General features: G+C 44.8%; 1 protein-coding gene across 16 annotated transcripts in view; it reads left to right on the top strand.

Moving 5' to 3' along the window:
- SLC4A8 (solute carrier family 4 member 8) overlaps positions 1 to 14,234 on the top strand; it is a 102,521-nt gene extending 88,287 nt beyond the window's left edge. For 14 of the 16 annotated variants that reach the window (XM_079936073.1, XM_079936063.1, XM_079936062.1 and 11 more), the window contains 6 exons: positions 481 to 549; positions 4,263 to 4,436; positions 6,742 to 6,879; positions 8,994 to 9,085; positions 10,951 to 11,046; positions 12,454 to 14,234. In XM_079936073.1, the coding sequence (XP_079792199.1) occupies positions 481 to 549; positions 4,263 to 4,436; positions 6,742 to 6,879; positions 8,994 to 9,085; positions 10,951 to 11,046; positions 12,454 to 12,601 (717 nt within the window). In that variant the 3' untranslated portion in view covers positions 12,602 to 14,234. Of the gene's footprint in view, positions 1 to 480; positions 550 to 4,262; positions 4,437 to 6,741; positions 6,880 to 8,993; positions 9,086 to 10,950; positions 11,047 to 12,196 lie in introns of all 16 variants that reach the window. The other 2 variants (XM_079936069.1, XM_079936068.1) reach the window with 2 other exon arrangements.
- Positions 14,235 to 18,695: the final 4,461 nt, after the last annotated feature.

Genomic DNA, 18,695 nt, shown 5'->3' with positions numbered 1-18,695 from the left:
CTCAAGTCTCTGGTTAGTAAAAAAGCAAATGTTATTAGTCTATATTAAAATACACCAAATCCCTGAGGAGATGATTCTGCGATTAGAAAAGATTTAAAACGTTTCAGTTCCGTAAAAGAGATGTGTGTGTGTGTGTGCGTGTGTGTGCGTGTGCGTGTGCGTGTGTGTGTGTGTGTGCCCATTTCCCTGGAGGAGGAAGAGCCAGATGGGGAGAAGAAGATGTGAGACCTATGATTTAACCAGGACCAAATTACACTTACGTGTAATCATTTCATTTCCGAACAAAATGATTTTTTATCATTGTCAGCGTCTGTTTTTGCTTCTACTTCTAAGTCACGTAAAGGCAGCAGAAACGAATGCAGCATCTATGCAGTGATTTTGTGACTTGGCTTCCTTCTTGGAGATTTGGAAGTTTATATAATCTTGAGTGTGCTATGATACCAAATTTAATTTCTGGCCTTTCTGCCCTTTCGTCTTCAGTTTATCCCGATGCCGGTACTCTACGGAGTTTTCCTCTACATGGGAGTGTCTTCACTACAGGGAATTCAGGTATTGCATGGTTCAGCCAGGCAGTGTCTTCTCTTGGTGAGCTCACCTGTCCTGACCAGGGAAAGACAGCCTCCCTAGGGGAGCACAAACCAGTTCTTGAGAAACCATTTCTTAGTCTTGCTGCTTCAGCTATTTTAGACATTTCTTTGGGCATTGGGCAAAATAGGGTCATGTTGGCATGAGTGCACAGAGACTTTCAGGGTGGCCTGATTCAATGTCATGGTTCCAGTCGTTCGTCAGTTATTCAGCAGACAATCATCAGGCATGTATTAAACACATTTTGTCAGATGCTGGTAAACTTAGATCTGAAAGGTTGATCAAGAATTAAACTGGCTTCCACACATGGACAACACTAGGTTTAGTGCCAGGCTAAAGTGTGAGGCGGGGGGGGGCGGGTTTAACTGGGGGTACATTGGTGAAGAGATTGGGGAGTCGTGGGAGCTGCTCCAAGTAAGCAGGTATTACTTCCTGTCACAGTCTGCCTTTTCCCATCCATCAACTCATTCCTCTGAGTCCTTTGAACAGAGAGAATCAGGAGGTAACTTGGGTACCCAGATAATTTGATAATTTAGCCACTTCTTATACTGGTGGCTCGTTCCTCTTTGTTATTTTACAATGTCTAGTGGTCACTGTTATGCACGGAGTTCTAATGTGACTTTGGGCAGGTTATTTATTTATTTAAAATTAATTTTTATTGGAGTAGAGTTGCTTTACAATGTTGTGTTAGTTTCTGCTGTACAGTAAAGTGAATCAGCTATATGTATGCATATATCCACTCTTTTTTAGATTTCCTTCCCATTTAGGTCATCCCAGATCACTGAGTAGAGTTCCCTGTGCTCTACAGTAGGTTCTCATTAGTTATCTATTTTATACGTAGTAGTGCATATATGTCGATCCCAATCTCCCATTTCATCCTACCCCGCCACCCCTGGTAACCATAAGTTTGTTCTTTACATCTGTGATTCTATTTCTGCTTTGGAAATAAGTTCATCTATACCATTTTTCTAGATTCCATATATAAGCGATATTATACGATATTTGTTTTTCTCTTTCTGACTTACTTCACTCTGTGTGACAGTCTCTAGGTCCATCCACATCTCTGCCAATGGCACTATTTTGTTCCTTTTTATGGCTGAGTAATATTCCATTGTATATATATATACCACATCTTCTTTATCTATTCCTCTGTCAATGGACATTTAGGTTGCTTCCATGTCCTGGCTGTTGTAAATAGTGCCGCAGTGAACATCGGGGTGCATGCATCCTTTTGAATTATGGTTTTCTCCAGATATATGCCTAGGAGTGGGATTGCTCGGTCACATGGTAGCTCTATTTTTAGTTGTTTTTTTTTTGTGGTATGCGGGCCTCTCACTGTTGTGGCCTCTCCCGTTGCAGAGCATAGACTCCGGACATGCAGGCTCCGGACATGCAGGCCCAGCGGCTGTGGCTCACGGACCTAGCCACTCTGTGGCATGTGGGATCTTCCCGGACTGGGGCACGAACCCGTGTCCCCCGCATTGGCAGGTGGACTCTCAACCACTGCGCCACCAGGGAAGCCCTGTTTTTAGTTTTTTAAGGAACCTCCATACTGGCTGTACCAATTTACATTCCCACCAACAGTGCAGCAGGGTTCCCTTTTCTCCACACCCTCTCCAGCATTTATTGTTTGTAGATTTTTTTTTTTTTTTTTTTTTTTTGCGGTACGCGGGCCTCTCACTGTTGTGGCCTCTCCTGTTGCGGAGCACAGGCTTCGGACGCGCAGGCCCAGCGGCCATGGCTCCCAGGCCCAGCCGCACCGCGGCATGTGGGATCCTCCTGGACCAGGGCACGAACCCGTGTCGTCTGCATCAGCAGGTGGACTCAACCACTGCGCCACCAGGGAAGCCCTATTGTTTGTAGATTTTTTGATGACGGCCATTCTGACCGGTGTGAGGTGATACCTCATTGTAGGTTTGATTTGCATTTCTCTAATAATTTGTGATGTTGAGCATTTTTTCATGTGCCTCTTGGCCATCTGTATGTCTTCTTTGGTGAAATCTCTATTTAGGTCTTCCGCCCATTTTTTGATTGTGTTGTCTGTTTTTTTGATATTGAGCTGCATGAACTATTTGTATATTTTGGAGGTTAATCCCTTGTCAGTCGCTTCATTTGCAAATATTTTCTCTCATTTTGAGGGTTATCTTTTCGTTTTGTTTATAGTTTCCTTTGCTGTGCAAAAGCTTTTAATTAGGTCCCATTTATTTATTTTTGTTTTTATTTTCGTTACTCTAGGTGGTGGATTGAAAAAGATCTTGCTGTGATTTATGTCAAAGAGTGTTCTGCCTATAATTTCCTCTAAGAGCTTTATAGTATGTGGCCTTACATTTAGGTCTTTAATCCATTTTGAGTTTATTTTTGTGTGTGGTGTCAGGGAGTCTTCTAATTTCATTCTTTTATATGTAGCTGTCCAGTTTTCCCAGCACCACTTATGAAGAGACTGTCTTTTCTCTATTATATACTCTTGCCTCCTTTGTCACGGATTAGGTGGCCACAGGTGCGTGGGTTTGTCTCTGGACTTTCTATCCTGTTCTGTCTGATCTATATTTCTATTTTTTGTGCCAGTACAGTACTGTTTTGTTCATTGTAGCTTTGTAGTATAGTCTGAAGTCAGGGAGCCTGATTCCTCCAACTCCTGGGCAGGTTATTTAATCTCTCTGGGTCTCTGTTTTCCTTTTTATAATATAAGATGGTCATTTTTTCTATATGCAGAATGTTATGAGATTTCATTTTTTAAAAAATAAATTTATTTATTTATTTATTTGTTCTTGGCTGAGTTGTATCTTTGTTGCTGTGTGCAGGCTTCTCATTGTGGTGGCTTCTCTTGTTGCGGAGCACAGGTTCTAGGTGGGTGGGCTTCAGTAGTTGCGGCTTGTGGGCTCTAGAGCGCAGGCTTAGTAGTTATGGCGCATGGGGTTAGTTGCTCCGCAGCATGTGGGATCTTCCTGGACCAGGGCTTGACCCTGTGTCCCCTGCATTGGCAGTGGATTCTTAACCACTGCGCCACCAGGGAAGCCCCATGAGATTTCATCTTTTTACTTTTTAAAAAATATATATATATTTTGAACATTTTATTTATTTATTTATTTGGTTGCACCAAGTCTTAGTTGTGGCAGGTGGGCTCCTTAGTTGTAGCTTACCGGCTCCTTAGTTGAGGCACGTGGGCTCCTCAGTTGTGGCACACAAACTTTTTAGTTGCGGCATGCATGTGAGATATAGTTCCCTGGCCAGGGATCAAACCTGGGTCCCCTGCATTGGGAGTGCAGAGTCTTAACCACTGTGCCACCAGGGAAGTCCCTATCTTTTTACTTTAAATAATCAGTAAAAAGCTCCAAACTCCTCAAAGAACAAATAAGAGATTTGGTCTTTTAAGCAGAAAGATACCACTGCTTATTTTGTTTTCAACACTCCCTGAGAAAGATCTGTCTCAGGAGCTAGAGTGTGGGAGAGGAGAGAGAAAGCTGAACCCAGAATTAGAAGAGATAGGTTCAAATTTTGACTCTGTCACTTACCAACCTTGGTCAAATTACCTGTTCTCTTTGAGACTCAGTTTCCCCTTCTGTCAGGTAGAAACGGTATTACCCGCCTTTCGGAGCAGGTGATATTAAGAGATATGAATGGGATTAACGAGGCCCAGAGAAACCACCTGAAAATAAATGCCAGTTCCCTCCTTTCAGTTCTTTGATCGTCTGAAGCTCTTTGGGATGCCTGCAAAGCACCAGCCAGACTTCATCTACCTTCGGCACGTGCCGCTGCGCAAAGTGCACCTCTTCACCCTCATCCAGCTGACCTGCCTCATCCTGCTTTGGGTCATCAAGGCATCTCCAGCTGCCATTGTCTTTCCAATGATGGTGAGTTTAAAAGGTATTATTCTTTATTTTAAAATATAGTGATAAAATATACATAACGTAAAACTTCCCATCTTCACTATATTTAAGTGTACAGTTCAGTGGCATTAAGTACACTCACAGTGTTTGTGTAGCCATCACCACCATCCACCTCCAGAAGGTCTTTCGTCTTGCAGAACTGACACTCTGTACCGATGAAACAATAACTCCCCATTTCTCTCTCCCCTCAGTCCCTGGAAACCACCATTCTAGTTTCTGTCTCTGTGAATTTGACTCCTCTAGTTTCCTCATGTGAGTGGAATCGCAGTATTTTTCCTTTTGTGACTGTCTTGTTTCGCTTAGCATAACGTCTTCAAGGTTCATCCATGTTGTGGCATGGCGGGGTTTTTTGGATAACAGCCATCCTAATGGGTGTGAGTTGGTATCTCATTGTGGTTTTGATTTCCCTAATAATTAGTGATGTTGAGCATCTTTTCATGTGCTTATTGGCTATTTGTATATCATCTTTGGAGAAATGTCTATTCAAGTCCTTTGCCCATTTTAAAATAAAGTGGTATGTTTTTTTGTTGTTGAGTTTTAGGAGTTCTCTATATATTCTGGGTATTAATCCTTTACTGATGGTGAGTTTTTGTTTTTTGGTTGGTCTTTGCAGGAGCAGCATTATTTTGAGGACCTTGAGGTGTGGAAGCATGTGTGTAGTAGTTTACTATGTTTACTTTTAAGGCTACTAGTCTGCCTGTCTGTCTGTCTGAATTTCTTTCTCTCTCTCTCTCTCTCTTTCTCTCATGTATCTGACATGGAGAGGACTCTTCATGTTTGCAGTAACTTGCATATTACCTCAAAGCAGTATGGTTCCTATTTAGAATTTACTGCAATCAGAAGTGTCTATAGTGGTGGAAATGCACCATTTCAAGCCACTGGGAAAGAGGAAGAGGTTGGTCTAGCACTGATAAGTGACTGGGACATCCTTGCCTCTTTTCTGACTGAAGCAAGTGCTTTGGAAAGGAGACCAGGAAAGCTGAACTGTGTGGTTCAGCAACAGGTGACAACCTGTTTTCTAAAACTAGGGTGATGATGAAATTCTTGCCACCTGACCACCTCACTGTTCCATCTTGTCCTCTTGAGGGCTTCCTGTCTCTGGCTCACTCTGTGTCATGAGGATGCTGAGATTTCAGTGGACTCTTTGAAAGTTACCCAAAGGGTGGGCCTCAGAAGGGAAAAGCCAATGAGGGTAATGTCTGGTACTCATTTAGTTACTTTTGAACTCTGTCTTACTGGGAGAATATTCAAGGGTGAGGAATCTTCGGGGTCCTTTTCCCCTAATCTCCTAGATATATACCCTCCTGATGGGTGTCTCAATTTTGTCAGAATACATGTAGGGTTCTACATTTGGGTGTTATGTTCAGGGCTTGAGTGTTTGGTTAAAGAAATAGCAAATTCCTGGCAACTCCTGGAAGGGACACTATGAATTTTGGCTTTATTGGGAAAATAGTCATTGAAATTAGGGAGAAATGAATTTAATTAGCCTGATTTGCCCCATGCCTGGTCCAGTCACCAAATTTAGCTGGTGAATACCAGTCAATCCAGGCAGGTCATTCTGGGTTATTATTGGTTCTCCTTTGGCTGAAATGGCCCTCATGGGGAGAAAGTGGAGCAGCAGTTGAGATCCCTGGTCGTTTCCATGGAGGAAATTAGCTGTCAGATTTTAGGTGAGTCACTTTCTCTCCCTGGGCCTCAGTTTCCTCATTTATAAAATGAGTGTCAAGCCAGGCCAGAGGGCAGAGACAAAAATCGCTCGAGATCCATGCCGCAGGCATAAAGCAAGGATTTTGTGAGTAAATGTGTAGGCAGAGGATCCGAGGAAGTCCAGACGGTCCTTTAAGGCCCTATCACCCCCTGGTGACCCATGTTTGGTTTGAGCTTGGCTGGCCCCACCAAAGCCATCTCCTGGAGAGGTTCGCCACCCCCAGGCTGCCTGGTAGCCCTTCCTGCTGGCCTCAAGCCAGGGGAAGGCAGCTCTTAGGGCCATCTGCTGATGAAGGGTTCCTCTTTTCAATAAAGGAATTAAATTAGTTCAGTTAGGGCATCAGTAAGTTGTAGGGTTGTTATGATGAGAGTTAAATAAACTATTGTATAGAAAACACTTAACTTAGTATCTGGTTCAGAGAGCCTCAATAAAGGCAAATATTATGATTATTATGAGTTTGATTCTGCTTGACATGTTCTAGTCTGCTGTGAAAATAAGACTGCTTTTAAACTCCAGGGAGGAAATGAGCCCCCCTAATTCACTTTCTTTATTTTTCTTCAGGTTTTGGCCCTGGTCTTTGTCAGGAAAGTCATGGATCTCTGTTTCTCTAAACGGGAGCTGAGCTGGTTAGATGATCTCATGCCGGAAAGCAAAAAGAAGAAGTTGGATGATGCCAAAAAGAAGGCCAAGGAGGAAGAGGTCATAGTTCTTGCACCAACTGCAGACTTCGGGGCAGCTTCAAATTACAGAACATAGGAAGGGCCACATGAAAAGTCAGCATGTCTCGAATCCCAAGGGTTATATTTAGGAGTGGGGAAGATTACTCCAAAGATATTCTTAGCCGATGTCTGTCCTTCATCGTCAGATTTGATAACCGGTTGTTTTCCCTCTGTTTGTCTACAGTCTACTCATCAGGTTCACACTTAGAGTATGAACATGGAATCCGCTCTTATTATCAGATCAAATGGTTCATGTTCTCCCAAAGGTCTAATTTGACAAGTATAAAAAACCTACTGTTTTCCAAGAGTATTTGTCACGTACCTAACTGCAGATGTTGTTGTGGTTCGCAAAGATAACTTGCATAGGACTTTCTGTCCTTCCTCATTTCCCTCAGCACTTGGCATCTGCCATCCACACAATGGACCTTCAATCAATGGCCTATACGTGCAAAGAATGGATGTGTAGCAAAATGAAAATACTAGGCCAAGAATGAGCCTGAAAGTATTTCCAAATACAGTTAGTGCCTGAAATAATGTCCTTTGAAATTCTTTTTTTTTTTTTCTTTTGTGGTACGCGGGCCTCTCACTGTTGCGGCCTCTCCCGTTGCGGAGCACAGGCTCCGGATGCGCAGGCTCAGCGGCCATGGCTCACGGGCCCAGCCGCTCCGCGGCATGTGGGATCTTCCCAGACCAGCGCACGAACCCGTGTCCCCTGCATCGGCAGGCGGACTCTCAACCACTGCGCCACCAGGGAAGCCTGGACTTCATTTTAAAGGAATTTTTTTCCTAAAATCTTGAATTTTAAAAATCTTGTATTTTTTTTCAAGCATTATTGAGATATGACTGATATATAATATAGTGTAAGTTTAAGGTGTACAATGCAATGATTCCATATATGTATATACTGTGAAGTGATTACCACAATAGGGTTACTTAACACATGTATCACCTCACATACTTGTATTTGTGTGTGTGTGTGTGTGTGGTGAGAAATTATAAAATCTAATCTCAGCAATTTTCAAATATATAATAGAGTATTGTTAACTATAGATAGCAATCTGGATATTATATCCCCAGAACTTATTCAGCTCGTTGACCACCTTCACCCATCCCTGCCCCCTATGCCTGGCAACCACCAGGCGTTCCTGCTCTCTGTTTCTATGACCTCAGTTGTTTTAGTTTCCACATGAAAGTGAGATTATACAGTATTTGTCCTTCTCTCTCTGACTTATTTCACTTAGCATAGTGCCCTCAGATTTCATTCATGTTGTTGTAAATGGCAGGATTTTCTTCTTTTTTAATGGCTGAATAGTATTCCATTGTGTGTGTGTGTGTGTGTGTGTGTATTCTATTGTGGAACATTTTAAATATACACAAAGGTAGAAAGAACAGTCAGTATTCATCGTTCCCTAATTGCCTTATTATTATTTTTAAGCATCTGTTTGAATCAGGATCCAGTAAGGTTCATATATTGCAATTGGTTGATATATTTAAAAAATTTCTTTTGGGGTTCCCCTCCTGTCTTTTTTTTTTTTTTTTTGCGGTACGCGGGCCTCTCACTGTTGTGGCCTCTCCCGCTGCGGAGCACAGGCTCCAGACGTGCAGGCTCAGTGGCCATGGCTCACAGGTCCAGCCGCTCCGCGGCATGTGGGATCTTCCCGGACCGGGGCACGAACCCGTGTCCTCTGCATCGGCAGGCGGACTCTCAACCACTGCGCCACCAGGGAAGCCCCCCCTCCTGCCTTTTTTGTCTTTGACATACAAGATTTCCTGCCATTTAGATTTTACTAAATATAACTTTTGGTATCATTTAACATGTTCTCTGTCTCCTATGTTTCCAGTAAATTGGTGGTTGTATCTAAAGGTTTACTCAGATTCAGGTTCTTTTTTTTTTTTAAAATACTATTCCATAGGTACAGATATTGGGTTGTCTCTCTTTTTGTGGTGAGTCAGATCTATGAAAGAACATAATTATACTTACTTATAATAAATGGAGAGAAAATCAGGTAGAAATTATGGTGATTGAAAAATGGGCTGGTGTAGACTATTGGTTTCATTTGATCCAAGATAAAGTAATGTCTCCTTTTCTTGCAGGAGGCTGAGAAAATGTTAGAAATGGGGGGAGACAAGTTCCCCTTAGAGAGCAGGAAGTTACTAAGTAGTCCTGGAAAGAACAACAGTTTCAGGTAAAACTCCCCCAGCCCCAAGGAGTTGACTGTTTTGGTGGTTGCGTAAATGTTCTGGCTCTGTGATGGGGGCTGTGTCACAAATGCAGCTGCTGGTATAAACAGCTAAACATTCAGCCTCCCGGTTCCAGCCTGTGAAAACACCTTTCCTTTCCTGGTTTTCTGAGGGCCTGCCATGCATTGGGCACTATGCCAGGTGCTGGGAATCACAGGAGGACAGAGCTACGGGAGCCCATGCGTTCCCCAAACCAGTGGTCCTTCTGTCTCTCTCTGCCACCTTCCAAAGGTGAACAGGATGTAGTCTTTGCTTCTCAGCCTGGTGGGCATGAAATTCCCATGCTTAGGCAAGCCGTTGGGGGCTGGGCAGAGACAGCCCCTTCCAGCTTGGCTCATGGCGGCTGCAGTCCTGGGAGCCAAGGGGGAACCGAACTGGGATTCCCCAAATTCCTTACTTCTGCCAGCGATCTTAGCCCTTTGGTGTATTAAACCTGTTGCTCACCACAAATCACAGGAAGCTAAACTGGTCCATTTGCGGTTTCATTCCTGGTGTTTTGTTTCCGCTTTGGAAGAGGAACACAGAAGCTGAAAGAAGCTCAGAGGTGGAGAGGGTACAGAAGAGGAAGAGAGAGGGGATCTGGGTTATCTAGATGCTAGATGACTTACTGCTGAGTTACTGAATTGATTGTGGTTTATACTGAGGGGGAGATGAGGAAAGTCTTTTCTTTGGTTATTTAGTTATTTATGACAACTAAAAATAGTATATATTTAAGGTGTGCAACATTTTATATATATATATATATGTAAAATGATTACTACAATTAAACTAACAACATACCCATCACTTAGTATACTTACCATTCTTTTTTGTGTGTAGTGAGAACACTTGAGATCTACTTTCTTAGCAAATTTCAAGTGTACAATACATTATTATTAACTATAGTCACCATGCCTTACATTGTCTGCAGAACTTACTCATAACTGAAAGTTTGTACCCTTTGATCAATAGCTCCCCTTTTCTCCCACCCCCCAGCCTCTGGTAGCCACCATTCTCCTCTCCGTTGCTATGAGTTCAATTTTTTTTAACTTACCCCAAAGAAGTGGAATCTTTGATCTTTAAGAAACTTTCTATAAGTTGTCAGGGAAGGAGCCATAGGCTTTGCATTCTCTACGGCAAAACAGGAATCATGTTCCTTCTCTAGCAGATGCTGCCTCCCCTCTTGGCCTTTTAGAAGGAGAGTCTGGCATGTGGAAAAGTTTAGAGTACTGGCGGGGGCGGTGGGGGGGGTGGGTCTAGGAGACCAAGGACTGGATTCAAGGTCTTGATTCTCCACTTACTGACGTCTGACCTTGGACAGTCTCTTAACCCTATGAGCTTTGGTTTCTACACATTAAAAATGAGGATGTTAATAATCTCTGATACTGTGAGAGTTAAGATAATATATTGTAACAGTCCTTTGTAAACTACAAATGGAAAAGATCTGGCCACGTAAATGAGAAAATAAACAGAGTGCTTAGCTCCATGCCTGGCACACAGCAAGTGCTCACTAAGTGGCAGCTCCTCATGCTGCCGCTTCTGGCCTCATAGCGCTGTCACCAGCATCCCCAGAGGGGCCCTTCAAAGGAGAGCAGAACTGTGGGGGCAGGGCTGGCCGCTAGCCGGCACCCCGGCCCAGGCCTCAGCTCTGGCTCACGGGCCACCTTGCTTCTCGACATTCCAACCATCTGGTTCCCAGTGCTCCCGAGAGCTGTGAGACAAGCTCCCTCACGCCTCATCTTTTCCCTTCTGGTGGGTAGTGGGTATCATAGACTGAGATGTAGACCTTATTTGTATGTCTGACATTGACTGTCCTAAGCATTGATTTCAGATGTGACCCCTCTGAGATTAATATATCTGATGAAATGCCTAAAACCACAGTCTGGAAAGCTCTCAGCATGAACTCTGGAAACACAAAGGAAAAGAGGTATAATTGCCGATTTTTATTTCTGACTTTTAAAACTAGCAATCATGTTGAAAGTAAAATATGTTTTAGTTGTAAAGTTGAATTTATCCATGAATGGCACATCTGGCATTGTTGCTAACCCCACAGAATAGCTATAAACCTAAGAAAAGGAAAAATGTTTTCTAACTATTTGAGCAGATATGCTGGTTTGAGCTGCCCATTTACCCAGGCCCAAAGTCAGGATGGAATTATTTTGGAATGTAAATTTGCTTTATCTGTTTTGTTCCCTTAACCCTCTTTCTAGTTCCCATTTCAAAATCTGTAGAGCATCTCTTTGGTTCTTGCAGCCACACAAATTGGAAAATCCTTGAAGTATTTGGGTAGTGTTGATAGTATTGATACAGACTTTAACCTATTTAACTTATTCCGTAATGAGAATAATTGTCAAAGAAAGATTTTGAAATATTAAATTGTAACCGTTTTCTTATTTTGGAAACTAAATTCTGAGTATTGTTTGTCAGTAGCATAGATCAATTCTTAATCTGGTTAATGAAAAAAATGGAAAGACTTGAGGCATTTTTGCTTACATTGAAGTAGGCTGTGTACTCAAATTACATGAATAATTTGGTCCAAACACTAAGTCATCAGATAACCGAAAGTAAAATCTTAGGTCTTATTAAAGGCAACTTTTCTAGTTAAAAAAAAAAAAAAAAAAAAAAAAGCAGTAGGGTAGGTTAGGAGACTTGGCGTAGCTGTTAGTTCCATGTGTAACCTGGCAGACCACTGTTTCTGGTACTCGGTTTATTCAGTTGTGAAATGGGGGTAATAATAACTGTCTCACTCATAAGGCTGCTCTGAGGAGAAACTGATGTGCTTTGGAAAGCCACAGCCACCAGTGGGTGGTAGTGATGGGCTATTTCATCAAATGGGTTAAAAGAAATCTGTACTGAATGTGAGTGAAATATAGAATCTTGTTTCCTTCAGAGGAAAATCCAGGCAGCTGTCGAAATGTATAACGCACACGGTTATTTTTAGTTGAGAACTAGTCTCCTTGTAAATGAACTTAAAATACAGCCAGATCGAAATTGTGTTGACATCTTCAAAGTATTGTGTTAAAATCAGGAATGAATCATGTGTTCCCTTTTCGTCTAATTGTAACACTTTTATTCAGTCTCTTCAACTAAAAGTCTTTGCTGGGATGGAGGATGTGGGCCGTGAGGTGCCACAGGGAAGTTCTGGTTACAGAGAAGATGACGAGTGTCTCAGAGAAGAAGCGAGCCCAAGTCTGGCCCTGTCCTTGGTCCTGTCGAAGCCACGCGAGCATTCAGTTATTGGTGGTGTGCGTCGGAGGGCACCGCCTGGTATGAGTGTGGAAGCAGAAGACCACCTCCCGTTGGTACTTCTCCTCTTCCTTCTCTTTCTCTTCAGAACTGCCACCGCCGAAGACCCAGCTTCCCATTTGCCAGACATTTCCTCCGAAACCCTCTGCTGGCCTGCTGAGCCGTACGGATCCATTCTGCCACTGAGGACTTCCTCGGTGAGGTCCCTCTTGCTCAAGGACAGGGTGAGGAAGTAGGAGGAGAGCAGAGAGGAAAAGGAAGCCCCTCCAGTCCCATAGTGGCCGCAGGCTCCTGGGCAGCCCTGGGCCTTGGTCTGGCTGCCTGCTCTGGGGGATGCTGGCGAGACCCAGAGGCCACCAGGAGGGTCTGCTCGTAGGAGGGTCAGCGCCCTGGGCCTTGGCAGTGCTCACCACCACAGCCAGAAGATGCCTCTGGCCTGGTGCGTCTTCATCGCTCCCTAGCAGCAGCCTGCATAACTCAGCAAGAACCTTGGATGATGAAAGGGCCAAGGGGGACATTGAAGTTGCTTAGCTCAGACAGGAAAAGGCCTGGGGGAAAATCAGTGATGGCGAGTGAGGATGAACAGCTTCTCCTAACTCCACTGATAGGGTAAGAGAACAAGCTTCAGGGCTACAGAAGGAATTAGTTTAGACACCAGGAAGGACTTCCTAGCCTGAAGATTTGTCATAGTGTCTGCTTTCTAGATATCTGGGAAAGGTTTGACTGTAGTCGTTTGTGAGTAGAAAAGGAGATAAGGTGTTCTTAATTGGCCATGTTGTGGAAACATCCATGTCCTGCTGCTGTCTCTTGAGGACACACTCTGATTCCATTCCTGGAGAGATCCAAGTGCTTACGTAATGTCTCCTTAGCTGCCTTAGTAGCAAACCATCACCAACTCAATGGACCAGACCACCTTCATCATCCTGGATTTTTTTGTTGACAGATGTTCTGACTTTCAGATGTAAAAAGCCACATTGGGAAATGAACTGTAAGTGGTGAAATTAATTTTGGTATTTAGTTTAAAACTATATTTATAGTTTCTGTCTCCTCTTCTCTTTTGCAATGAATATCGAGGGTTTGGGCTCCATTGTGTATAGACTTTCCCTTCCTTTGTGCACAGAATGTGACTAGCAAGCATGTCGGTACCCAGGGGATCTGATCAGTTCAGTTTCCCTCCTGGAAAATATTTGTACGGTGGGACCGTCCGTCGGTGTGCTCTCCTTTCATAGGTGAAGAGTTGGCTACGTTACTTTATTGAATTTTGTATTCCTTAGACTCATAAATATATTCAGGTAGTCTTACTCTAAGGACCTTTGATATTGAAGGAATCCTGCCTTTTTCCTATTTCCCTATCTCTTAGAGTCAGTCCTTTTAATACACAGATGATTTTCAAAATACTTAACAACTGGTACAGAATGGGCACCAACCACTCAGAACGGATGCCTGCTGTAAACAGGCAGTATGTATGGCCATGCCAGTGCCTATTGGCTGAACGTCACGGGGCTTTCAACTATTAAAATGACATTCCTTTGAATTGTGGGTATTGTTCCTGGCTTGTCTGATTTCTACTCACAAGGCTGTTTCAGGGGCAGCCTCGGCATCCTTTCATATGCTGCAGACAGGAACAGGCATGCTTCTTTGAACTATATGGGCATTAAAATCTTTGAGAGCCAAAGCTTCACATTTTATCACTTTAGGATAAATGTAATATTGTACCCATCTACCTACCTAATTTAGAAAAATCATAAGGCAACCTGTCATTGGGAAAAGCTTTCTTGCTGACTTTCCCTGTCCCTCTCTGCTTCCGTGAGCTTTTTGCCTCCTTTTTCATCTTCTCTGTTCCCTGAGGACACACACACACACACACACACACACACACACACACACACACACACACACACACACACACACACACACACACACACACACACACCGCCGCTTTTCTTCCCCCATCTTGCCCCGCCCATCTTTTCCTGCCACTTGTGTATAGGGAGGGTGGTGACCGCTTCACCTGTTCCCCTGGCCTCGGCGTGGCGATGAGGAATACGGCAGGGAAGAGTCCATCATGCAACAGAACTACGTGGCAGAGTCACTCAGAAAAACCTCTCTACTCACACACTGACGTCTTGTGATGCCCTGTGCTGGCAGGCTTCCTGAGAGTGGGGAGCCGGTCTTTGTTAACTCTGTGTAGTACGCTTCCTGAGCCAGACCCTCCCAGCTTACCGCGCCTTCGGAACGTTAGCTACTTTGGAAGGCTGTGCCAGTCTTTTTAGGCTATTAGATTTTCTTCAAACAACAGCCAGCCTCGTTTGTGCTACATCTCAGTGGTAGGAACCATTCCCTACTCTTCCTCTCTTATCTTTCCCGAGTCCCGCCCATCCCTCAGCCCCAGTCCTGGCTGCTTCCCTGCTCAGTGGCTGGTGACTATGGGTTGCAGAGTCAAGTGGGGGGTGGGGTGTTTAGGGTAGGAGACTGGGACTGGTGGTGGAGCATCAGCCACGTGTATGTACCTGTGTGTGTATGCACATGTGTCTACCAACAAGTGAGAGTGTATCCATGAGATTTCATTGCTGCTGCTAAACAACCTCGTGCACCTGAGCTGTGGGGACATCAGAAGAATATGGTCATTCTCCCTTCTAGCGCTTCCCCTCTCTAGTCTGACAGAATTGCCTGAGGGCAAATACAGGTAGATTAGTCTTAGAAAAAGGTGTTTAAGCTCAACATTAATGAGACACTGATTTAGGGGTAGAAAGCAGGTAGTTAGGTAATTCCCATGCCCAGGCTTGCTTGGGCCAGAGAAGTAGTCCACCTCTTTTCTGACAAGGGTAAATTCAGGAGTCGTTTGAGTGTTGGCAGGGCAATGCCTGATAGGCTAGCAGTGTAGAGGAGGAAGGGAGGGAGGCCGGAGATTTAAGAAAATGATGGTGAGTGGACTCTTGCTTCTAAACAGAAGAACTGGCATCACTAAGTAGGTGGGTTACGTCCTAGCCCATGACTTACGGAGGGGGTTGGTTTAGATAGGAGGTGAAGGCCAGCAGAAATATGCTGTGAAATTGCTCAGCACGTCTGGTTGCAGGAAATGCAGGCTAGTTCTCTGTAGCTGTATATGATTTCAAACTTCTGATAATGGGATTGTCAAGAGAGCTGGTCTTTACTGCACACAGCTCCTATCCCCCTTCTCCTTGTTGGTATAAATTTGCCTTTGGGGTAGAGAACCATATATTTTCAAAAGATGTTATAAGTGTTGCTATTTCTATTTGTCTGAGATGTGTCTGGCTTTTAAATTAGTCATAAATGTTTGATGAAAATCTGGCATATGCTAAGTCTTAGGTTTTGTTGACATATCAGGCTGACAAGAGGTCAGACCTTCAGAGGTCTCTGGTTTGGGGAATCTGGTTTCCGGTCATTCAAAAAAACACAATTCCCAGTTCGACTTTATTTTCTACCTACTCAGTGCTCTAGTCTTCTCTCTTAATAGAGGAATCAGTAATTCTCCCTGCAGCTTCTCTGTCAACTTCAATGTCCACGTTTGGAGTCTCCACATTTTCCTGATGCGTAGGAGAAGGCTTGAGCCCGGGGCCCGTGGCTTTCATTTTAACCAGCGTCAGACATGCTATTAAGTATGTTCTCTCTGCTACTTAATCAGCTTCTCTAAGTGTCTTCTTTTGCTGGAGAGTTAGTGCCACCTTCTTACACCTTCCTCAGACTTCTCAGGTTCCCAAGCCATATCCTGGCAGGACATTCAACATGCATCGGATGTTCTCAGGCTTCTTGACTTTCTTTTGGTTGTAGCTGCCAGGACTCCTAAGGTAGAAATCCTTCCTGTCGGCCCTGACTGGCCAAATGAGACAGCGTCTAAGCTCTTCCCCCTTGTACTGACTCAGCTTTTTCACATACTCCTTCCCGTCCTTTCTGCCTTTTCCTCAGTCTGTCAAGTTTTCCTTGGAGGGAAGAAGTTCTTGGTCAGAGGTCCTAACCACCACGGCCAGTTAGGGCTGGTGAGAGGGGGAGGAGGCTGGACGGTTCTGGGGCTCCTCAAAAAGGTGAGACTTACGGTTATTTGCCTTATTTAGGGTGAGGGACTAAGGATTCTCAAGCCCTCAGGGTCATCCATATTTCAGTGTAAATAGAAAAAGACATTCCAAAACCAAATAGAAGGGATTTTTCTGCCAAATCTACTCTTTTTTTTTTTTTTTTGCGGTACGCGGGCCTCTCACTGTTGTGGCCTCTCCCGTCGTGGAGCACAGGCTCCGGACGCGCAGGCTCAGCGGCCATGGCTCACGGGCCCAGCCGCTCCACGGCATGTGGGATCCTCCCAGACCGGGGCACGAACCCGTGTCCCCTGCATCGGCAGGCGGACTCTCAACCACTGCGCCACCAGGGAAGCCCGAATCTACTCTTTATAGCTCTTGGTGCCCTTGGGGTCTTGCATTAATTATAGAGAATGGGTAGCTGACTCAGCTCACATTTCTTTATCGGAAAGGAGGCTGATCTTCACCACCAAAAGAGGTGTGAAGTAACTATATGATTGCCTGAAGCTTGGAAAGAGGAAAGGAGTGTCACGTGAATCTTTTCAAGAGGAAAATTCAGAAAGTGGCATGATTCATCCATTAAGCATAATTCTTTTAGAAGATTCTGTGCTCAAAGGGAATGGAATGGTTTCTGATCCTTCTGGAAAGAAAAAGAATAGCATTTTCTTTAACCCACTTTCAGCATTGGAGAATACAGAAGTTTTCTTCTAGCTGATGGCATTAATATTTCTGAGAGAGAGCGAGCCCACTCACAGCCCTTTCCCGAGCCCAGCAGAAATCAGCAGAGCTTGGGTCCTCTTAGCAGGTTTGCAGTTGACTCCAACATGCAGGTTTTTCACATGTGCAATAATGTTGGAAACAGAAGTACCAAACTGAATATGCAATTAACTCCTTTTGCAAAAGAGGCCAGAATCCTCCTCCCCATGCCTCTCTCCATATTCACTCCTCCAAGACGATAAGCCTCCCCCTCGTTGATCTGTGTCTGTCTGTCTGATTGGTTAGATACGGCTGCCCTCCCAAGCACATGGTGTCAGGTGGAGAGCAGAGCGACCTTCCCACGGAAGGGGACGGCTTGAGGTGCTGGTACATTTCCCTCGTTTTCTGTGTTCTTTCTAGTAGGTCTCCTGTAGAGATAGAGATATTTTTGTTTTAGAGATTCCAAAGTATATATTTTTGGTGTAAGAAATGTACCCTCTCCACACTCCCTGGTGTAAATAGGACTGAGAACAAACGCGTTGCTGTGATAATTCCATAGCGATCTGCGGTAGGGGTGGGACCCCTGTCCCTCACCACCGAGTCTCACGGCCTGTGTCTGTGAACCAGGGGAGGTGATGGTGACGCCTCTGCCTGCCCAGACCTTCCTGTGCTCAATGGGTGAAAAATAAAGTCTGTGTAACTGTTCACACCTGTGGTGTTCTTTGAGCTCGAACCGCGGGGCTGAGGCAAGGTGACCACCTTCCAAACTTGGGAAGGAGAGTTATGACGGTGGGGGAATGCGTGGGGTCTGCTGAGCGGGCCTGAAGAGGGGCCTGTACACCTCTGGGTGCAGACCCTGAGCAGTCCCTAGGCAGAGTCATGGAAGAGGCTAGAGGGCCCTTTCTTTGGGGACCACTTCGATTTATGTTTGGGTGAGGGGACAGGACAGCATGAAAAGAACGCCCACTTGGGAGATACAACCAGGCTGATGAGACCAATTGCTAATGTTTAAGGACTCAACCACTGCATAGAAATCCAGATTTTAAAAATCTACTGTCATTCCACATAGTTTTGGTTTGGGGTGGGGGGCGGGGCAGGGGTGCTCCATTTCTCTTCCTCTCAAATCCAGTCACTGGAGGGATGGAGAAAAGGAAATGAGGGAAGCAATGCAGTAAGAGTAGAGAGGTGAGTGAGGGGGTGAAAGGCAAGGGTGGGGGGAGAGCCAATCAGCCAGCTTTGTGGAATGTGACTAGGAGGGCATCCGCTGGGAGCATCCTGAACACCAGCCCAGGGTGGACCTTGCAGTAAGGAGAGCCAGGGCAAGTGGGCTGTGGACAGCGGATGAGCCAGCTTTGAGGCCTTTCGTTCTCTTTGGCTATATACATGTTAGGTCACTCCGTCTCACAGAGACATGCTCATACTGCATTGGGTAGTGGGTGGTGTATGGGAAGGTGAGGGAATGGAGCCAGCTTTCATCCGCTGAGACAGCGGTCCCCAACCTTTTTGGCACCAGGAACCGGTTTCATGGACGACAGTTTTTCCACGGACAGGCGGTGGGCGGGGTGTGGCTCAGGCGGCAGTGCGAGCCACGGGCAGCGGCAGA

This window comes from Stenella coeruleoalba (genome assembly GCF_951394435.1).
Source record: "Stenella coeruleoalba genome assembly, chromosome: 11".
In the NCBI taxonomy this organism is placed as follows: Eukaryota; Metazoa; Chordata; class Mammalia; order Artiodactyla; family Delphinidae; genus Stenella; species Stenella coeruleoalba.
Note: the sequence above shows the minus strand (reverse complement) of the source record. Positions and strands in the feature narration are given on the sequence as shown.